Source organism: Camelina sativa, chromosome 19 (assembly GCF_030686135.1).
Source record: "Camelina sativa cultivar CO46 ecotype springtype chromosome 19, ASM3068613v1".
Lineage (NCBI taxonomy): Eukaryota > Viridiplantae > Streptophyta > Magnoliopsida > Brassicales > Brassicaceae > Camelina > Camelina sativa.
Genome location: NC_141898.1, coordinates 10,986,135 through 11,007,611, shown reverse-complemented (window position 1 = coordinate 11,007,611; position 21,477 = coordinate 10,986,135). Strand labels below are relative to the sequence as shown.

General features: G+C 34.8%; 5 protein-coding genes across 6 annotated transcripts; all 5 read left to right on the top strand.

Annotated features, from left to right (window-relative positions):
• The first annotated feature begins 499 nt into the window (after window positions 1-499).
• Window positions 500-2,939, top strand: LOC104766060 (F-box/kelch-repeat protein At2g43270-like). Its single transcript, XM_019241314.2, has 3 exons — window positions 500-1,159; window positions 1,271-1,998; window positions 2,107-2,939. Exons 2-3 carry the CDS (start codon window positions 1,593-1,595, stop codon window positions 2,622-2,624), a joined length of 924 nt encoding a protein of 307 aa, XP_019096859.2. The 5' UTR covers window positions 500-1,159; window positions 1,271-1,592; the 3' UTR covers window positions 2,625-2,939.
• Window positions 2,940-3,403: 464 nt separating this feature from the next.
• Window positions 3,404-6,499, top strand: LOC104766059 (chitin elicitor receptor kinase 1). Its single transcript, XM_010489876.3, has 12 exons — window positions 3,404-4,094; window positions 4,191-4,224; window positions 4,324-4,331; window positions 4,462-4,569; window positions 4,680-4,879; window positions 4,982-5,071; window positions 5,150-5,243; window positions 5,362-5,513; window positions 5,593-5,681; window positions 5,762-5,897; window positions 6,002-6,103; window positions 6,193-6,499. The coding sequence occupies exons 1-12, from the start codon at window positions 3,452-3,454 to the stop codon at window positions 6,355-6,357; spliced, it is 1,821 nt and encodes a 606-aa protein (XP_010488178.2). The 5' UTR covers window positions 3,404-3,451; the 3' UTR covers window positions 6,358-6,499.
• An 893-nt stretch (window positions 6,500-7,392) lies between these two features.
• On the top strand, window positions 7,393-11,196 carry LOC104766058 (hyperosmolality-gated Ca2+ permeable channel 1.5-like). Its single transcript, XM_010489873.3, has 11 exons — window positions 7,393-7,729; window positions 8,036-8,380; window positions 8,480-8,629; window positions 8,721-8,856; window positions 8,950-9,051; window positions 9,129-9,248; window positions 9,338-9,418; window positions 9,499-9,839; window positions 9,932-10,502; window positions 10,573-10,806; window positions 10,898-11,196. The coding sequence occupies exons 2-11, from the start codon at window positions 8,067-8,069 to the stop codon at window positions 11,120-11,122; spliced, it is 2,274 nt and encodes a 757-aa protein (XP_010488175.1). The 5' UTR covers window positions 7,393-7,729; window positions 8,036-8,066; the 3' UTR covers window positions 11,123-11,196.
• A 3,532-nt stretch (window positions 11,197-14,728) lies between these two features.
• LOC104766057 (uncharacterized) lies at window positions 14,729-16,684 on the top strand. 2 transcript variants are annotated; one of them, XM_010489872.3, is made up of 5 exons: window positions 14,729-15,085; window positions 15,344-15,500; window positions 15,798-15,848; window positions 15,966-16,058; window positions 16,409-16,684. In XM_010489872.3, exons 1-5 carry the CDS (start codon window positions 14,931-14,933, stop codon window positions 16,466-16,468), a joined length of 516 nt encoding a protein of 171 aa, XP_010488174.1. In that variant the 5' UTR covers window positions 14,729-14,930; the 3' UTR covers window positions 16,469-16,684. The 2 variants fall into 2 exon arrangements, with proteins under 2 accessions (XP_010488174.1, XP_087359455.1); XM_087503329.1 differs by having other exon boundaries at window positions 14,792-15,085; window positions 15,335-15,500.
• A 137-nt stretch (window positions 16,685-16,821) lies between these two features.
• LOC104766056 (senescence/dehydration-associated protein At4g35985, chloroplastic) lies at window positions 16,822-19,322 on the top strand. The gene is made up of 5 exons (XM_010489870.3): window positions 16,822-18,158; window positions 18,253-18,377; window positions 18,498-18,664; window positions 18,764-18,848; window positions 18,982-19,322. Exons 1-5 carry the CDS (start codon window positions 17,556-17,558, stop codon window positions 19,133-19,135), a joined length of 1,134 nt encoding a protein of 377 aa, XP_010488172.2. The 5' UTR covers window positions 16,822-17,555; the 3' UTR covers window positions 19,136-19,322.
• The last annotated feature ends 2,155 nt before the right edge of the window (window positions 19,323-21,477 follow it).

Sequence of the window (21,477 nt, the reverse complement as noted above, 5' to 3'; positions counted from 1 at the left end):
AACTTAAATATTTTATTAATGACTTAAATAAAGAATCTATATTAGGCCGATAAATATTTCATAATAATTAATACTATTTATAAATAATAAAAGTTTTTCACATCATCTTTTATATATATTAATAATATAATATTTATATATATAGACTACTTTTCCAGTCATAGAAACTGAACTATTTTTAATCAATTATATGAGTAAAGAACACATATTACATTGACAAATGTTTGCTTAACCGTTAGTACAATGTAGTAATAATAATAATAATAGCTTTCACACAATCTTTTACTTTATATTGTTTTAATTCTTTATATATATATGGTAACATACTTTTAAGACTTTAAAAATGTTTAAAATCTTGACATCTTTTTTTTGTTTTTGACAATCACACTTTTTTTGCTTTTTTTGGTTTTTAAGTTTGAAAGCCACTTTTTTTTTCCTTCCTTTCTCATTTTTTTTAAGCTTTAAAAACTAAACAATTATAAAAGCATTCTGTTTTTTTACTCTCTCCATTATATTTAAAAGCCCTCCAAAAGTACATATGCATTTTACATATTTTCTATTTATAAATTAATTTTTCTCAAAATTTTCTCTTTCTTTTAAAATCGATTTCAATAATAATTTTTATTTCTTCATCATCATCATTAATAATGAGAGTGAAATTATCATAGAGTATTAAATCCATCATTAATAAGAGAAAACCATTGTCATATGTTTTGGTTAAATCCAATGATTTTTTCTTTTTGCAAAAGTGGTGAAATTAAATCTTTGGTCAGTTGCCAACCTATTGTTGTGAGTATTTGTAACATTCGCGAACCAAATAGTGACATTTGGGGATGAGTGTCGATCGACACCAGCTTTTTTGGTTCAACCAGATTGTTTTATTTCGCGATTTTTGGTTGGTTTGGTTTAATTGGGTTATCTAAATCGACTATATAAGTAGAGAAGCCACGAATTGAGGGTTTAGGGAGTGTTTTTGGTCGCTGCTTGAGAGAAAAAGGAAAGAAAGCGGTTGAGAGGGTTCTTGAGGGTTTTTGGGTTTGTTCTTGGTGTTTTGGAGAGATATGTGGCTCTGGAAGGGAGAGTTGTTGCTGGTAACAAAGGAGAAGCTTCTTAAGGTGTTCTTTCTACCGTTTCTCAACCAAATCTTCCTGTATAAGAGGTGAGTGCTTGACCATGGTTGATCTAAACTTGAGATCTCTTTTGTTTTGGCTGTCCCTTGTTGTTTGTGGTGTTTTGCTTATGTGGTTTGGTTGGTTTCGTGTTTCCTTAGGTTCCTGAAGTGTTTGGGAGAGTTTGGGATGAATTGGAGCCGATTTGGAACGAAGGTTCGATGTTCGGTTTCGTGCATATTGTGTATGTGAAAGCGATGTTGATCGACACCAATTAAGTCGACACCAGTTAGATGTCGGTCAATACCATGGTTGTGTCAGCGTCAGCGACACCAACGTAGTGTCGGTCGACACCAGACCTAGTTTATTTAACAAAAAAGCTTTTGATATTTTCTGAATATAATTTTGGAAACTTCTTGTTCTAACAAATTAGTACAGTAAAACGTTCTTTTTAGTTCAAAGTGAAGGAGGCGGAAGCGGCGGATGATGAAGATGATGTACCTAGTTCCGGATCTACAGGAAGAAATCATTCTTCGATTGCCGTTGAAATCTATCCGCAAATTCAAAACCGTCTCAAAACAATGGAGATCAATCATGGAATCCATGAATTTCACGGAGAGGCGCATGAGTCTTCAAAAAAACCACCGCAAAATCCTGGCGGCCGGAGTAGAACGGAGCGAGTCGCCATTCGAAGGGGATGAAGAGATTGAGGTGGTCTATCTGCACTGCGATGACGTCACACTACCGTCGCTGACATGTGACGGTTTGGTTTGCATCCCCGTATCGGGTTGGGTCAATATCATCAACCCGACCACCGGAGAATTCCTTAGATTCCCTTCCGGTCCAGATCCAGACTATCCAGTGACCCACCGGTACCAATACGAAGTTGGTAACGCGTCTCTCTCTCTCTCTCTCTCTCTCTCTCTAACAGTTTATTGATGTAACTTATTCGTTAATATGGGCTTAGAAAAAAATTAAAATTGAAATCGAATCGTAGGTAAGTGGCACTATACATTCCCTGCATTGTGGGCGATGGGGTTTGGTAGGGATAAAGTCAGTAAGAGCTTTAAAGTTGTGAGGATGTTCTTTGATCCTTACCATTACTGTGAGGTTCTTGATGTCAATATTGGTCAATGGCGGAGAACACTCTGCACACCTCCTTATCTGATCGATGCTAGAAGGAAGACGGCGTGTGTGAATGGTTCCATCTACTGGTTAAATTGTAGTCCTGTGAAGCTACTAGCTTTTGATCTTCACACACAAAAGTTTCGTGATGTCCCCTTTTTACCACTTTCCGTTTCATTACAAGACCAGCTAGTAAACCACCTTGATGACCGTCTAGCCATAGCCACACCCTATGTACGGCCTTGGAAACTGGAGATATGGACCATGGATGTACAAAAAGAAGAAGACGGATGGACCTTGACTTACTCCATACCTTTACCCTCTTGTAGAGATCTTAACCCTTTTCCGGATAAAGTGCATTTCAGGCCGCTGACTTTCTCCTTTGGTTGAGAATTTTCTCCCAATTCGCCATCTATGTTCTTCTTCTGCTCCCAAGACATTCGTGCATCAATTCAGATCATCTCAGGATCCAACCCTCTCGCACGTGCCCGCTTCTTCTCGAATATCCAAATTGTTTAAACATATCGAAACGGATACCCTGCTTACGGCATTTTTTTTTTCTTTTGTATATTTCCGCAACTACTATTTTGTTTCCTCTAAGTCCTGATTTTAGTATACTGATCGTTTACCACAACTCAAGTGTGCCTCTAGTAAGGTTCCAGTTTATTATACAAAAAAATGATCTGTTTCTTTTGGTTACTTAAATGCTTCAGCTTCCGCATATATATTTGTCGATATGAACCTTAACTTGCACGTCACACGTTGCCGCCGACTTGTATACAATTTTTTCCATAACTTTAGTTATATTGGCTACATCAGCCATTCTCTATCCAGAGTCTCAACGTCAGTGATAGTATCAACGAACATTAAAATTGAATTTGTTCAACGAAAGTAATTGTTCTACATCTATCTAAACCGTAAATAGTTTACCAAAAATCAAAAGTCATCATTCATGTTCATACAAGCAAAAAAAAAATGGCTGTCTTCATATTTGTATTTTGACCAAATTTTTTTTTAATGATCTTACTATTGAAATAATTAAGAAACGTCACTAAAATCTAACACACGATGATTGTGAAACTTTAAATAAAATCTAATCACCATTCTTTGAGTTGACAATTTGTCAACGCTGATTTAGTCAACCCTTTCTCCCGACACAGAGCACAAAGACAAAATATACAGAGACCTTCCTCTTGGAATCTAAAAGCTGTCCTGCGATGGAGCTAATGATTATATTCTCTCCGCTTCTTCTTCTCTTCTTTGCCGTAGAATCAAAGTGCATGGGAAGCTGCGGTTTAGCTCTAGCATCTTACTACGTAGAGAACGAACAATCTCTCTCTATCATCAACCAATACCTCAGTTCTCCAGTATCACCTTACAATCAAATCAACTACGAACCAATCCTCAGGTACAACCGTAACATACAGAACAACAACAAAAACAAAGATTTAATCATCCCTATAGGTTCAAGGGTTCTTGTACCTTTCCCTTGCGAATGTCAACCTGGAGACTTCCTTGGCCACAACTTCACCTACCGTTTCCAACAGATCGATACTTACGAAAGAGTTGCCATTAGGAGATACGCGAATCTCACCACGGAAGTTTCCTTGCAAGGGAGGAATCCTTTTCCGGCTAACAATATCCCTCCCTCTGCGACGCTTAATGTGCTTGTGAATTGTTCTTGTGGTGATGAGAGTGTTTCCAAGGATTATGGTTTGTTTGTTACGTATCCTCTTCGTCCTGAGGATAGTCTCGATATGATTGTTAAATCTTCTGGTGTACCGGGGGATATTATAAGTAGGTATAACCCTGGCGTAGACTTCAGCTCGGGGAATGGGATCGTCTTTGTCCCTGGGAGAGGTATTTTGAGTTTATGGTCATGGATGAATCATAGTAATGATTGTCTAAGTTTTAAAGTTTCTTTACATATTTTTGATTCTTGTGTTGTTTTTGCAGATCCAAGTGGTGCATTTCCACATTTTAAATCAAGGTTGTTTTTTGTTGTTGTTACTTAAACACTTTTCATTTGTTCTTTTGACTTTCTATATATCCCACTGATGTATTCTATCCTCTTCTTATGTTCTTGTAGCAAACAAGGTTGGTTCTTCTATCCATTTCCGAGCTTTCGTTGATTCTAGAAGAAGATGTTGTACTCAAAAAACAAGAAGAAACTTGGGGGAGAGGCATATTGAAAGGAATGTTTTTGGTATCTTTTTGCTTTAAACAGGTGGTATTGGTGTTGGAGTTATCGCCGGTATATGTGTAGGAGTTGTTGTGGGTCTCTTGTTAATCTCGTTTTTCATATATTATGCTTACCGGAAGAGCAAGTCCAAGGGTGATTAGTTTTTTTTTCTTCTTTTCTATCTTCTATTGATCATATGCAAGACAGTTTCATATTGTTTTAGCATAAATGTTGCTTACTAAAATGATCAAATATGCTTTTAGTTTGTACAACTAGTCTCCAAAGTGGCAACTTGGCTGGTACGGGAACCAGAGTGTTTTCAGGCATTGCTGCCATAAACGTAGACAACTCTGTTGAGTTTTCGATGGAGGAGCTCGCAGAGGCTACGGATAATTTCAGTCTGTCTTTTAAGATTGGGCAAGGTGGTTTTGGAGCTGTTTACTATGCAGAGCTTAGAGGAGAAGTAAGCAGAGATTTTTTTAGTCCTTTTAGTGTAGACTTATTATTTGAAGCTACACACAGAATGTTAAAAGATTATTTTGGTGTGTTTGTGGTTCATGTATAGAAAGCAGCGATCAAGAAGATGGACATGGAGGCATCGAAGCAGTTCTTGGCGGAACTAAAAGTCTTAACACATGTACATCATGTCAATCTGGTAAAGCCCTTTTATGTTCTCTCAACATAATATCAGCGATCAGAGATATAAAAATAACAAACTTTTAATATATTGCAGGTTCGCCTGATTGGATATTGTGTTGAGGGGTCTCTGTTCTTGGTCTATGAATATGTTGAGAATGGCAACCTTGGACAACATTTACATGGCTCAGGTATAATATATTCACACCATCAAGAAAACAAATTAGAGAATCACTTTTCAGAAATACAGATAAGTTGAAGGTTGTGATCTATAATAGAAAAAAACTAAGTGAGTTTATATGTAACTAGGAAGAGAACCGCTACCATGGACTAAGAGAGTGCAGATTGCGCTAGACTCAGCTAGAGGTTTAGAATACATCCACGAGCACACGGTTCCAGTCTATGTTCACAGGGACATTAAATCTGCCAATATCTTGATAGACCAGAACTTCCGAGCAAAGGTCCATTCTCAATCTCCCATATTTGCCAATCATAGGTGTACTAAACTCAGCTAGATGCTTTTGTGTTAGTTTGTTACAGGTCGCTGATTTCGGGTTAACAAAGCTGATAGAAGTTGGAGGCACAGCAACTCGTGGTGCAATGGGTACATTTGGTTACATGGCACCAGAGTAAAGAAACTTGATCTTATTTCTCTCTACACTTATATTTTAGAGACTACATTATAATGAATATAATGGTATGTATACAGGACAATCTATGCACAAGTGTCTGCAAAAGTGGATGTATATGCATTTGGAGTTGTCCTATTCGAATTGATTTCTGCAAAAGGCGCGGTTGTCAAAATGAATGAATCCGTTGGTGAATTTAAAAGCCTCGTTGGAGTGGTTAGTCTTATTAATGTTTCTTCATAACATTTCGTTTTTCTGATTTAAAGACAATATGTACGTTGGATCGCTTAACATATGCTTTTGGTTCTTTACTAATGAAGTTTGATGAAGTGTTCAATAAGGAGACCGACAAAGAAGAAGCACTACGCAAGATTATAGACCCGAGGCTCGGAGATCACTACCCGTTTGATTCGGTATATAAGGTAATCTCTCTTTTTGTTCCCTAGTTGTTCTATGCATTATTGATCATTCTATAGGCCAATTTGGTGGTTTATGTTTTTGTGTGGTTTAGATGGCGGAATTAGGGAAAGCTTGTACGCAACAGAATGCGCAACGACGTCCGAGTATGAGATACATTGTGGTTGCTTTATCAACTCTTTTATCGTCAACTGGAAACTGGGACCATGTTGCAAACTGCCACAACGATGACCTCGTCGGTCTGATGTCCGGCCGGTAGAGTTTCCGGTTTGCTGCTGTTTGTACAAACCGATGCTTCAGCTTCAAGTATATATATTTGTCTCTATACGGAACGTTGCACGTCACACGTTGACTTTTTAATATAAATTTATGTATAATTGTCAATTTTTTTCAGCGGCTCCAATCTCAGCATCTCTCACGTCAGTTAAGAATAATGAATTGCATTAAAAATGTTTCATAAATAAAATTTTGAAATCTGGTTTGCCGACAAAATAAAACATAAATATATAATTGGATAGTTTGTAATTGTGATTGGATACTCTCTCGAAGCTTAGGAACAAGTCTTCCATATATAAACTCCATAACACATAATGACATTCTAATGATTTTTTTATCACATGGATGATGGATCCCATAATATCTAAATCCAGCTTAGAACAAAGAGGTACGTTTGTATGTTTTTTTTTTTTTTTTTTTTTTTTAACAAAAAACAAAGAGGTACGTTTGTATGTTTTTTAATTTCTAACAGCTAGATTTTTTTATTTATTAGCAAAAAAAAACAGTAACCGGAATATTCTTTTACCATAAATCAATATATATATATAATCAATATATATATATAATCAATATATATATATATATATGTACAACTTTTTGTTTCCTTCTTTTGTCAACAACATAAATAGTATACGGGTATTGTAACGATTAGCGAATTAAAAACACACAAAGTTTACCTTAAACTGACAATTATTAAATCAAATTTTTCCTTTTCTTCTAAAGTCAGATCTCCTCTTAAACTTTTTTGACATTATGTCCTCAAAAGTTTCAAAATCAGTGAATAAAATAAGAACATTAACAAAACGTTAAACAAAAGCCGACGTCAGAACAACAAAGAAGTGAAATATAAAATAACATAGCCGTTATGTGAACATGTTAACTTTGAACCAACGAAAAAAAAAAAAGTATGAAAAGGAATTAGTAACGGACATTAAATTACAAAACATTTAATTTATTAAATAATTAAGAAAATTATTAAACATCTATTACTTTAATTTAAAAACTTAACTTTAGCCATGTGTCCGTCGCCGTTACATCCTCGCTTCACTAAAATTAATTAAATGAGAAAATTAAAAAAAAACTCGTAACACCCAAAACGTATGAATCAGCAGAAATCTCACTTCAGTTTTTGGATCGATTTCCCAAAACAAACCCCCAAATTAATAAAAATTTCTTTTTTTTTTTTTTTTTTAATTAATGTTTCTTCTTCTTCTTCTTCTGATTCTGATCCCTTCTTCTTCTTCAGATTCTTCAAGCTCTGCATCTGCAGGTTTTTTTTTTGTTTCTCTTCATCATCTGCTCAACTTTGTTTGACTTCACCAAAGACGAGTTTCATCGTTGAGCTCTTTGACAAGGTAAAGCTTTGAACTTTATCTGAATCTTCCACCAAGAAACTTTTATGTATTTACGGGTGCAGAGTCACTCATTGTAGTATTGATTCAGTGTTTATGGATTTGACCGGAATTTGAAAAGACAATGACTTTGTACGATTCCGATTTCTTTGTTAAAAACGAGACATTTACGGAGAAAATATAGGAAAATAAAAATCGAATTTTTTTTGGGGATTTTTTTTTCAATTACTACTCTTTCATCTTGGATTGCAAGAAACCCTAAAGCTTAAAGCTTTAACCTTTTTGTTTTGTTGTGTGTGAATGTTTCAGGGGAAAGGTTGTGTCTTTTCTCTAAACCGTCATGGCTACACTAAGCGATATCGGATTTGCAGCAGCGATCAATATCTTAACAGCGTTCGCTTTCTTCATAGCCTTTGCGGTTCTTAGGCTTCAACCGGTTAACGACAGAGTCTATTTCCCTAAATGGTATATCAAGGGTTTAAGGAGTAGCCCCATTAAAACTGGTGGCTTTGCTAGCAAGTTTGTCAATTTGGATTTTCGATCTTACGTCAGATTCTTGAATTGGATGCCTCAAGCACTCAGAATGCCTGAGCCTGAGCTTATTGATCATGCTGGTTTGGATTCTGTTGTCTATCTCAGGATTTACTTACTCGGGTATGTCATATGTGTCTCCTTTGTTGTTTCTTGAATTTTTTCAATGATTATGTATGTGTGAGTGTGATCTTTGATTCAGTTGGTGGAATAATTTTGCAGGCTGAAGATCTTTTTCCCTATAGCATGTATTGCTTTCACTGTAATGGTGCCGGTTAATTGGACTAACTCGACGTTGGATCAGTTAAAGAATCTTACTTTCAGCGATATTGATAAGCTCTCTATATCGAACATACCAACTGGATCATCCAGGTGAAGAAACTTCTTTAATCTTTGTGGCTTTGGTTGTAAATTGTGGAAGCATTGGTTCTATTGGGGAATGTTCTGACTTGTATATGTACAGGTTTTGGGTGCATTTGTGTATGGCTTATTTCATTACCTTTTGGACATGCTTTGTCCTACAACGAGAGTACAAGATTGTCGGTTCAATGCGGCTACAGTTTCTTGCTTCTGAGCAAAGGAGACCTGACCAGTTTACAGTATATACTCATTCTGAATCTTTTGGTCCACTCAGTTCTAGTTTGTGAGATTAAATGTCATATATGATTGATTGTCTCTTTGGATAAATCTAGGTCCTGGTGAGAAACATTCCTCCAGATCCTGATGAATCAGTCAGCGAGCTTGTTGAGCATTTCTTTAAGGTCAACCATCCAGACTACTACCTCAGTTACCAGGTAACAACTTTGGTTGACTGACTGATCTATTTGGGGATTTTTTTATGGTGTATTGATCTTCTGGTTTAACAAACCAGGCGGTCTACAACGCAAACAAACTATCAGAATTGGTTCAGAAGAGGAAAAAGTTGCAGAATTGGCTTGATTACTATCAAAACAAACACTCTAGGAATCCATCTAAAAGGCCTACAATAAAGGTAAACCAATACATACAATCACATTGCTTTCTTTCTTTAGAAAGTGATCTTCTCTTTTGTTGAATCTTAATGTCTACTTACCTGAGCAGATAGGTTTTCTTGGCTGCTGGGGTGAAGAAGTTGATGCAATCGATCACTATATGGAAAAAATCGAGGGTCTAACGAGAAAAGTAAAGGCCTTATTGATAATTTAATGAACTTGTTTGATCATTTCGTCCCTCTTATTCAGACTTTACTTTGATGGTTTCAGATATGTGCAGAGAAAGAGACGGTAATGAGCAGCACGAAATCGCTCGTGCCTGCAGCTTTTGTATCCTTCAAAAGGCGTTGGGGTGCAGTTGTTTGCTCTCAAACTCAACAGTCAAGAAACCCGACAGAGTGGCTAACCGAGTGGGCACCAGAGCCTCGAGACATATACTGGGACAATCTAGCATTACCATATGTTCAACTCACGATCCGAAGACTAGTGATCGCTGTAGCTTTCTTCTTCCTCACATTCTTCTTCATGATCCCTATAGCTTTCGTACAGACACTCGCCAACATCGAAGGAATCGAAAAGGCTGTTCCTTTCTTGAAACCCCTTATCGAAGTGTATATAAACCTCAACCTCAGCTCTCTCTGTTTCTTTTGTTTGTGGTGATGTCTCTCTGAACTCTTTGATCCCTCTTTGTGTTTGTGGACAGGAAAACAGTAAAGTCATTCATCCAAGGTTTCCTTCCGGGTATCGCATTGAAGATATTTCTCATTGTCCTACCAAGCATACTGATGCTGATGTCGAAATTTGAAGGCTTCATAAGTAAATCTGCATTAGAAAGAAGATGTGCGAGCAGATACTACATGTTCCAGTTCATCAACGTTTTCCTCTGTAGCATAATTGCTGGTACTGCGCTTCAACAGCTTAACAGCTTCCTAAACCAATCTGCAACCGAAATCCCAAAGACCATTGGTGTGTCGATACCAATGAAAGCCACTTTCTTTATTACCTACATAATGGTGGATGGATGGGCTGGTGTTGCAGGAGAGATACTGAGGTTGAAGCCGTTGATAATCTATCATCTCAAGAACTTCTTCCTTGTGAAAACAGAGAAAGATAGAGAGGAAGCAATGGATCCAGGAACCATAGGATTCAATACTGGTGAACCGCAGATACAACTCTACTTCATCCTCGGTCTAGTTTACGCAGCTGTTAGCCCCATTCTCCTTCCTTTTATCCTCGTCTTCTTCGGCTTAGCTTACGTGGTTTACCGTCATCAGGTTCAAAACCCAAATCCAAACACCTCTGCTTTCTAAAGAAACTAAGATCTAACAACGCTTTTGTTTGCAGATTATAAATGTGTATAACCAAGAGTATGAGAGTGCTGGTGCGTTCTGGCCTGATGTTCATAGACGTGTAGTGATTGCACTGATCGTATCTCAGCTTCTTTTGATGGGATTGCTTAGCACGAAACGAGCTGCTCGTTCGACTCCGTTGCTTTTCATACTTCCTGTGTTGACCATTGGATTCCACAAGTTCTGCAAAGGACGTTACCAACCTGTCTTTGTCAGATACCCTTTACAGGTTAGTAGTAGTCTCTTCTGCTGCTCTATCAAGAAATGAGTCTCTCATTTGTTCTTAGTAGTGATATATGTCTCTTTGCATTTTTTTGCAGGATGCAATGGTTAAAGATACGTTGGAACGCACGAGGGAACCGAATCTAAACTTGAAACCGTTTCTTCAAAACGCTTATGCACATCCGGTGTTTAAGGCAGCTGATAATCTAGCGAATGAGATGGTTGTGGAGGAGCCGGAGCCCAATAGGACGCCTGATTTAGTGGCGACTAAACGTGGTTCAAAGAGGCTGTTGTATAGTGGCTCTGCTGAAACCTTGACTTAGTAATGAACAGTGTCGATCAGATTTTTCATGAATGATATTTTTTTCTCTTAGGTAATGAAAGAAGTTTTCCAAAATTATTTTTGAAGAATTGATAATATGCTCAAAGGGCATTACAATTTTTTTTTTTGGAGGGTATATAAAATAAAAAAAACGAAATTTATAATCAAAATTATCTAAATAAATTAAATAAGTTAAATTGACTATGGAGAGTTTGTAGTAAAAAATAGGGAAGCGTGTCAAACAAAAGGAAAAACAAAAAATTAGATTCATGAGGTTTAGCTTTGATCGACCGGTTATAGGAAATGGATGTATTGATTTGACTGCATTAATTTTGCATTAGACCGGCCGGTTAAAATTACACAATTCACTATTTGATAATACAACAGATTAAAACATACTAAAATCTTCTGATAAAACAATTTAGAAAACACACTGTATGTTCCAAACAAAAATGACTCGACCGTGAACTAAATTTTAAGTATGGTTACTTGGAGACTTTCACGTACACCTTATTCTGTGCACCCATACATTTCAATATACACACCTAACTAACAAAATCTCTTTTAGCAAATATCAAAGTTAGTCGCCTTTGAATTATACGGATAAAACATACTAAACCGTAAAGACAAATGTAAATGAAAAATACAAACATAATCCAGAAACACATTAATTGAATTCTATGTAAAATTTGAAGCTAAAAAATGATAACATTTCTCTTCATTTAAGAGATATGTGTTGCTTGGGTAGAAAATTTACTTTTACGTAATTATATTTTTGATTAATTTTTTCCTAATTATGTGATTGGTAGATTGAGTGTATTGGTTTTATTATTCGTTGGTTTTGAAAATCAGATTAATTAACAGTTATCGCTTATATGTGGTTATGAATTAATTAATCAACCGTCAACTATCTAAAACGCCAACCGAATGAATTCATATTAGATAGATGTCGTATTCGCACCATAATCAATGATGTAATATATGAATCTTGTTAAATTACTCATTATATATCCAAATATTGGAATTTTATAAATTGTGAATGTTCAGTGCATCTTCTAATTTGATTGGAATGTTACAATGGTCAGAGATAGCTATCTACAATAGAAAAATGATGAAGAGTAGACGAAGACACTTATAATGTCAAAAATATGTATTTTTGTTGTCGTTTTGGATTGATAAAATTTGATCTATGAAGTTTGGAATACACCTTCTGAGATTTGAAATGTGTATTTTATACATTATACATGTTCTACAACATTTAAATTATGTATTCTACACACTCTTCATGTTCTAGGAATTTTAGAAGTTTTTTTTGTTTAGCTATAATTAGAATTCTAATTTCTACGAAATTCATAATACATATTCTATATGTTCCTCTTTGTCTACAAAAATTTGAATACATTTTCAAACTGTTCATTAATCTGAACTGTTAATTATGATGGGATCCATAATTTTAAACATGAAAATACCAAACCGATGAAGTCCGATTATATAGTCAAAATAAACCGATTCGGTAAAATTGTTGTCCAAAAATAAATTTGTTACAGTGTAATTTCTAGATTCGCAGAGTTAGGGTTCATACTTCAGAGCGGCGGTGAAATGTGAAGTATAAAACACGAAAACATTTCTCCGCCGCTTTGAAGTATGAATCCTAACTCCGCGAATCTAGAAATTACACTAGCAAATTTATTTTTGGGCAACAATTTTACCGAATCGGTTAATTTTGACTATTATAACCGGCATCATTGGTTTGGTATTTTCATGTTTAAAATTATGGATCTCATCGTTATGTCTCAACATAATTTGTACTACTTAATTAATTTTACTCATCACATAACCGAAAAATAAATGTACAGTTTGATAATTCATAACAAATATTTGGACCACGAATGTTTATAATTTACTTTTTAGTTTTGAAGCGTTGGGATTGTGAAGTCTCCAATGTGGTGGTTTAGCTTAGAGGTGTACAAAAGAATTTTTAAATGTGCGTTGTTGTTTTTTTTTACTTTTTCTTGTGTGGATTTAGGTCTTTTTTTTTTCCTTTTCTCGTCTACATAGAAAAATGATGAAGAGTAGACAAAGATACTTATAATGTCAAAAATATGTATTTTTGTTGTCGTTTTGGATTGATAAAATTTGATCTATGAAGTTTGGAATACACCTTCTGAGATTTGAAATGTGTATTTTATACATTATACATGTTCTATAACATTTAAATTATGTATTCTACACACTCTCTATGTTCTAGGAATTTTAGAAGTTTTTTTTGTTTTACTATAATTAGAATTCTAATTTCTACGAAATTCATAATACATATTCTATACTTTCCTCTTTGTCTACAAAAATTTGAATACATTTTCAAACTGTTCATTAATCTGAACTGTTAATTACATATTTTTAAGTTTTTTTCCCTATATTCTACGAGAATTAAAATGAACATTCTATCCGTTTAAAATTATGAAAAACATAATCGTAAAAAATAAAAACTGAGTATTTATATTACATTCACGGTAGTTTTATTATTTCTAAACACTTAAGTGGGACGGTTGTTGTCAACTACATATAATTTGCAAATTGGGTGGATCAATTGGTGCATATTCAAAAAATATATAATCACTACGAGACATAACGATGAGATCTATAATTATAAACATGAAAATACCAAACCAACGACGCCCGGTTATATTTTTTTTTGTGTGTAACTATAGAGTCGGTAAAATTGTGCAATATAATACTTTGTTGTGCAATATAATAATTGTGCTAGAGCACGGGTTAAAATTCTTTTTAATTATATTATAACTTTAGAATAAAATGTAATTTATATGATTATTTTTAAAAGTTTTTTAGATAAAACATTATGCAACAAAATCTAGTAAGTTTTAATTATGATGGCTTGAAAAAGACACCTATTTTGTAAGTTTTCTATTGTTAATTTTGTAATTTTATGTATGAGAAATGGTTATGTTTGTTATTTGTTTTTATTTTAAATTTCGAATATGTTTAATAAAAGTTTTTTAATATAACCCGTGTTTAGGTAAAATTTTATTTTCGACTGCAAAATAAGATTTCAGAAATCACGATTAAGTATGATAAATTGCAAAGATTTTATTCCTTTTTATGCCTAATAATATATTTATATGTCTAATAGTATATATTTGGTAACAATTTATGGAATACTAAAGATTTTATTTTGAAAATTGTATAAATTATTGGAATATTCTTTTTAAGAGGACTCTTTGAGATATTTTTAAGTGTATTTATATAACCCATAGATTAACCAATTAATCTATAACTTTTTTTGTAACCAACAAACTATATTTAATCTATGTAACCAACAACCTATATTTAATATATGTAACTTATTTTGTAACCAACTTATATAAATTATATAGTCTAAAAAAAATCATGTACTTCCGTTTTATTATATAGGGAATATGGTAGATTTGATTAAAAGTATAATAGGATTTGAATTAGTAAAAAACATATTTCACCAATTCGAATCCCATACTTTTAATTTTTAATTTTCTCAAAAAAAATGTTGTTTAATTTGTTTGTATATTTAACTTATTAGTTCTATTTTAAAAAAAAAAAAAAAAAAAATTTTGAGTCCTTCATATCTCCAATTATCATAGAAAAGGATAAATACGGAATTAACACAAAATACCAAAAAGCCTTTTTGTCAAAAAAAAAAATACGGAATTTCAATACACCCTTTTTTGCTCACCTGAATCTCTCAAACTCCTCCTTTACGTTGACATTGTTGATCCTGCGCCAGTTTCCGATTGATCGGAGGAGCAGGGATCGCCGGAATGGACGAGGTGATGACAGCGGCGGACGCGAGAGTCGGAAACAGGGCGTTGTACGGATCACCTCCGTCGCAGCATCTGTTTCCTCACAATCTCCCAATCTTCTCCGCTTTTCTCGCCTTCGCTCTTGCTCAGTTCCTCAAAGTTTTCACCAATTGGTCCGTTTTCAAATCTTATCTTCTTCTTCTTCTTCTTCTTCTTTTCGTATTTCTCCGATCTGTTAACGCGAATCCCTTAGATTGGGATTGAACAAATTTCTTATCTTTAGGTCTGCGTTTTCAATCGATTGTTTAGAAATTTGAAAACTTTTCTTTGCCCTTCTTTGATTTGGTTTCAGAACTTGTTAGAGTAGCTAGAGATGGAGATTAGTGGAATTGAAGGATGTAATTTAGAAAGTTGAATGTTAGATGTTTCAGGTACAAAGAAAAGAGATGGGACTCTAAACGGATGATTAGTTCTGGTGGTATGCCTTCCTCTCACTCTGCTACTGTCACTGCCTTAGCTGTTGCCATTGGCCTAGAAGAAGGAGCAGGATCACCCGCTTTTGCTATCGCTGTTGTCTTAGCATGTGTTGTGAGTGTTTTCTTCTTTGAGTTGTTTCCAGTTTCCAATGTCTCTTACAATGAACTCCTTGTGTCTATTAGATTTGAAACTTTTGAACCTCTTACTTCGCTTAAAGTCTACGTGTATTAAATATACAAAGTAACAGTCTTTCTTTCGCCTAGTGTGGAAAAGAGAGTAGAGACTTTGCTTTTCAACTAGCAACTCAGTTTTTGCTCAATCTTACTTGTTGTTGTCCTTGTGAAGTGTCTTTGATTCCATATTTAAACCAAAGCATCTTATCTCTGTCTTTGTAAAAATGGGTTGCAGGTTATGTATGATGCATCCGGGGTCAGGCTTCATGCTGGTCGTCAAGCCGAGGTAAAGCCATAGAATAACTTGTTAACATCTTCTTTTTTTTTTTTATCTTCCTTTAAAGTTCTGTGGTAGGGTTGTTATATGCTTTCTAAAACTTCAAGCCTTTTTATATAACTTCAGCTGCTGAATCAAATTGTTTGTGAGTTTCCTCCCGAGCATCCGTTATCCACAGCCAGACCCTTGCGTGAACTGCTCGGCCACACTCCTATCCAGGTTTGCCCAACTCAGCAGAAATTTGGTTTATACTTTCAATCATTCAACATTTCAAGTCTATGTTTATTAAAAGGTTCTGGGATTTTTGCCTTCCTTCGACTTGTGTTCTGTTTTTCAAAATAAAAATCTAGCACTTTTGTTAGATTGTAGTGACATGTAGGAGTCAGTCTGACCGGTTCCAATTAGGATATTTTCCCTAAATGATCGTGTCATAACAATGTTAGAATCAGATTGGATTTCGTATAGCTAGAACATTAGAACTGAAGTCACAATATTTGCCACGTAGCAAACCAGAGTTATTGGTGTCGATGATACGATCCATTGCTAAGTTATATGAGATTGGATTACAGGTTGCAGCAGGTGGGGTTTTAGGATGTGTGGTGGCATATTTGATGAGGAGCACAAGCTAGTTTCTTTCTACTCAAGTATGAATCCAAAATTCTTTTGAAATCATAGACCCTTCAGAAACTATATAGATTTAGCGATCAAGGGACGCTAGATTATTGAAGTAAATGGAAATTGTGAAATCTGTGTAATATATAGATCATAGTTAGACTTGTCCTTGTTTAAGCTGTTCCTTCTCAACATTCTCTCCCTCTCTCTATATAATCTTTACTTGCAAAGCATTCTTTAGTAGTTACCGAACAACCTGGACCACACCTAGGCTTGTCACATTCTTGTGTGTCAAAGTATCTTTACCACTACTGATAGAAAATATCAATATGAAGCTTTTGAGTCAGCCTAACTAATTCGAAGATCTGTTTTGGATATTGTTCTTTAATGACTGGTAATGGCTATGTAGAATCAGATTCCAATCCGGATTACGGTGCTTCACGTTCTGTTTTTGCCTTTAGTGTCTATTGGTTTAAACTCTATTTCAGAGTGTTCAATAATAGTGAAGCCTATAAAGGAGGTATCTCTGGTTGTTAAAAAGTTGACATGATGTCACATTTGGATAACATTTACGGAAAGGAACAAAGTTGTCAATTTAGTAGAGTCGGCTTCTATAGCCAGGACAACCATGCTTAGGTTCACAGTTCACACTAATCATCGTCTTGTTCTGAAAGCTAACCTTATTACAGATACTCATTCAAGTTTGACGATAGATCGAATCTATTAGACCTGCAATATATAGAGAGATAGATCATAGACCTCTGTGTTTCTACTTACTGCTCATACAATATAGTACACCTTAGAAGAATATCACATAAGCAAGTCCAACAGAACTTGCATAGAAGTACACGTGTATGTCTATCTGCTGTGTACGTGTGTACTTGTCGATGCGTGTAACGGCGTAAAGTATTGTTCCTATTTCTACCGAAAGTGACGAAAACTGTGGAAGCAAGAATTTATTCACTTTGAAAGAAGATGTTAGTTAAAGTTGAAAATATTCCAACAAAATATTTTTAAATAATCTTCATCTTCTGTTTCAAGATTACAAAACCTCCTAGCTAGAGAGCATCACTGTCAAGAAAAAAAGAACAAGCAGACAAGAAAATGGGATGTTTCGGATCATCAAAGACTTCAAAAACAAGAAACCACAAACAAGAAACGATGACACGACAAAACTCATCTCCTCAACCTCAACCTCAAAGCTTGAGAACCGAAGAAGTTCTGCTGCAGATTCCGAGATGTAGAGTGCATCTCATAAACGAATCCGAAGCCTTGGAGCTGGCCTCCGGTGATTTCAAGCTCGTTAAGGTCTCAGACAACGGCCTGACTTTAGCTATGATCGTGAGAATCGGACATGACCTTCAGTGGCCGGTGATTAGAGACGAGCCGGTTGTGAAACTTGATGCACGTGACTACCTCTTCACGCTTCCTGTTAAGGACGGTGATCCACTTAGCTACGGTGTCACTTTCTCAGGAGACGTCAGGGACGTAGCCCTCGTGAACAGCTTGAAGTTATTGGACCAATTCTTGAGTGAGAATTCTTGTTTCTCGCATTCGGCGTCGAGTAAGGTTAACAAAGGAATCGACTGGGAAGAGTTTGCGCCGAGGATTGAAGATTACAACAACGTTTTAGCTAAGGCTATTGCTGGAGGAACAGGACATATTATTAGAGGAATCTTTAGTCTCAGTAATGCTTACTCTAACCAGGTTTAAAATCACTCTAGAAGCTTTCTTGATATATATATAATGAGAGATAATAATATATGTACATAATATGATTATAAGTTTTATGATGGAACAGGTTCACAAGGGAGGTGACATAATGATTACAAAAGCTGAGGAGAGCCAGAGAAATGGAGGAGGTTACAACAATGGACACTCCAGTGGTACTGAGAAGAAAAATGGAATCAACACAAACCTTCAACGGTACTCACTCTTTAGTTATATAAATGTACACTCAAAATGTGTCGTACAAAATTGAGACATAAATCTTTGTTCTTTTGATATCGTTGGCTGCTTTGTTTGATGAATGTAACATGTATATAGAGTGAGGAAGATGTCAAAGGCCACTGAAAGTCTGAGCAAGACGATGTTGAATGGTGCGGGAGTTGTGAGTGGTTCTGTGATGGTCCCAGTGATGAAGTCGAAACCAGGGATGGCCTTCTTCTCCATGGTTCCAGGGGAGGTCCTCTTAGCTTCACTTGATGCCCTTAGTAAGTTGCATCTTATCAAATATAAAGTCTTTTTTTTAGGGGGTCAAAACTGGAAGAAACAAAACTTAATGAGGTTTAACGTTTGTTTTGATCCATTAGATAAGATACTAGATGCAACTGAAGCCGCAGAGAGACAAACTCTGTCTGCTACATCCAGAGCTGCTACCAGAATGGTCAGTGAGAGGTAAATATTTCACCTTACAAATACAATCCTCAAATTTGAGATTCATGTTTTCATGATAAGTCTCTAGTGAACATTCACTATTTAAGAGTTTTAAGGTGATCATTAACTGATAAGGACACACTTGGCAAAGCAGGTTTGGAGATAATGCTGGGGAGGCCACCGGAGATGTTCTAGCGACAGCCGGCCACGCGGCTGGAACTGCCTGGAATGTTCTTAAGATCCGCAAGACTTTCTATCCTTCATCTTCTCTCACATCCGGGATCGTAAGAAATGCTCCAAGAAAGTGATATATAGCGAGTTGTATTTTCAGTTACTTTTATCAACGTATGTTATGATCGATGGAAACCCCAAAACCAAACTCACTTTTCATATTTAGATTCTCTACGTAATAAGGACTGATCAGCTATAGTTTGTACACTACAAGAAAATGGTGTTTTTGCAACATAATTTTGGCAACGTCCCTTTTCGTTAAAATTTTGCAAGAAATTTTGCAATATTTTTACAATGATAAGTACACGTCACAATTTTATTAAAAATTCATTGCTAAATGACAACATAGATTTTTGTAGCAAATTATCGTTACCATTTTGCAATTTTTTTATGACGAAAATAAATTTTCTTACATAAAAATTCAACATTAGTGAACATTAGTGAATCATTGCTTTTTTGCAAGAAATTTTTAGTATAAGTATGTGGCACATATGTAACTATTTTTTGCAACATTTTAAGTAACACTTTTGCAACTTTATTTTATACACAAAATTTCTAGATAAATATTTGAATGTTTGTAACTGACTTAATAAAAAAAAATGTATTGCATAGTTAAAACTATAGGTGATTCAATTAATTTTTTTTTTTTTTTTTGTTAAAAGGCATTCATAGAAAAGAAGATCTTAAAATCTTATAATTAGAAAATGGTATCTTAATAATTTAATAAGCCAACGAAACTATAAAACTTGAGTTTCCTACACTACCAAACCCAGCACAAAAACTAAGATTTTGCCTTCATCGAAAATGGAAAACATGCATCTTTGATAGTGTCAAAACGGGTTTGCTTTTCAAACCACTTTCTCCAACCCTTTTTTGTTTATTTTCCTGGTACTTTTTTTCATTGCAAAATATTAATACTTATTCTAATTAAAAGCTTAATTTTTTTTTTTTGTATATTGAAAGGTTGATGATTTATTGTTTTATTGTTTGGTCAATTTACTGTTTTAGATGACATCGAGTAAGAGAATTTTGACTAATGAACAGTTAAAAAGCTTCAAAAGTGAGCCATATTAGACATTGGAGATTGGTCATATGCACTTCTTCGTGTTCACCATAATTATGTACCCTCTCCACAACTAATGTAAAAAAAACAATACCTACTTTATAAAAAAATTCTGATGTATGGTATGAGTGTATGACATTTAACAATCAACTAGATTTTAACCCGAAGTATACCGCCGGATTTTTGTTTTTGCATATTTTATATAATTTACTAAAAAACATTATGTTGGATCAAATATATAGATATTTCAAGTTTTTTATAATAATATTGAGATATTTGTAATTTATTTGCTTTATTTATTTAAAAATTATTATATTCAGTTGGAATTTAATTAATCAAAATTTTTTTATTTTAGAGTTAAATCAATCAAAATTAGTTGTTGTGAAAGTAAACATATGTTAATGTGTATAATACTTTATAGTTTATATAATATTATTTAAATTTTATCCATTAATTTGAAATTAGTTAGTGTCGCCCAAAACCTCTTAGCTATTAAAAAAAAAAAATAGTTTTGTATATGAGTGTGAGGGTTAGTGCTGGTTTTAAATCTTTTTATATAAAATTAAGTTTAAGATATTTTGTTTATGCTTTTAGACAAGGCGAGGTTCAGACAAGGCGAGGATTTTTTCAGATCTGTGCACTGAGAGAGGCGTCAGGGTTACTAGCCGCATCAGAGAATTTGGAGAGAGGGATTGAGTTGGGTTGAGGGTCAACATAGACCTCTCTCGCCAGCTGTCTCTGGAGAAGGAGCGGACAAGAAGGCTTTCCAACGGGGAAGAGAAGGTTTGAGGATGAATCTGAGCGATTTGGATTGATTGAGATAAGCACCAGCAAAGGAATAAAAGGAAGCAGGACAAGTAAACAGCAACGGAAAGAGAATGAGAGACCTGACGCCGGCAAATCGGAGCTTCGCCGGCGTCGGAGCTGAAAAAGTTTGAAAGTTTCTCGATATGTGTGCTTGAGAGAGTTTATCGGCAGAAAAATATTGGTGAATCCCAATTTAAGAAGATCTTTATGTGGCATATATAAAGGATGAAGGAACGAGCAGGGGAAACTTGGAGATAATGATGAAGATCATTTGTTTTCTATAAATTATAAATTTTAAGTTTTTATTTATTTTATTTTGGCTTCTATTTATCTTTTGATGTTCAAGTATTTATAATTTGTTGGATGTTGTTCCTTATTTATTTATTGATTTTTGCATTACTCAAACTTATGTTATTATATATTTTCAATTATTGAAGTGTTATATTGATTTATTTTATAATTTAACTATAATTCACACGCCAAATAGATAATATTACAAAATTATTTTGATGACACTTAATATATGTCGATCAAGTGATTAACAAAAGA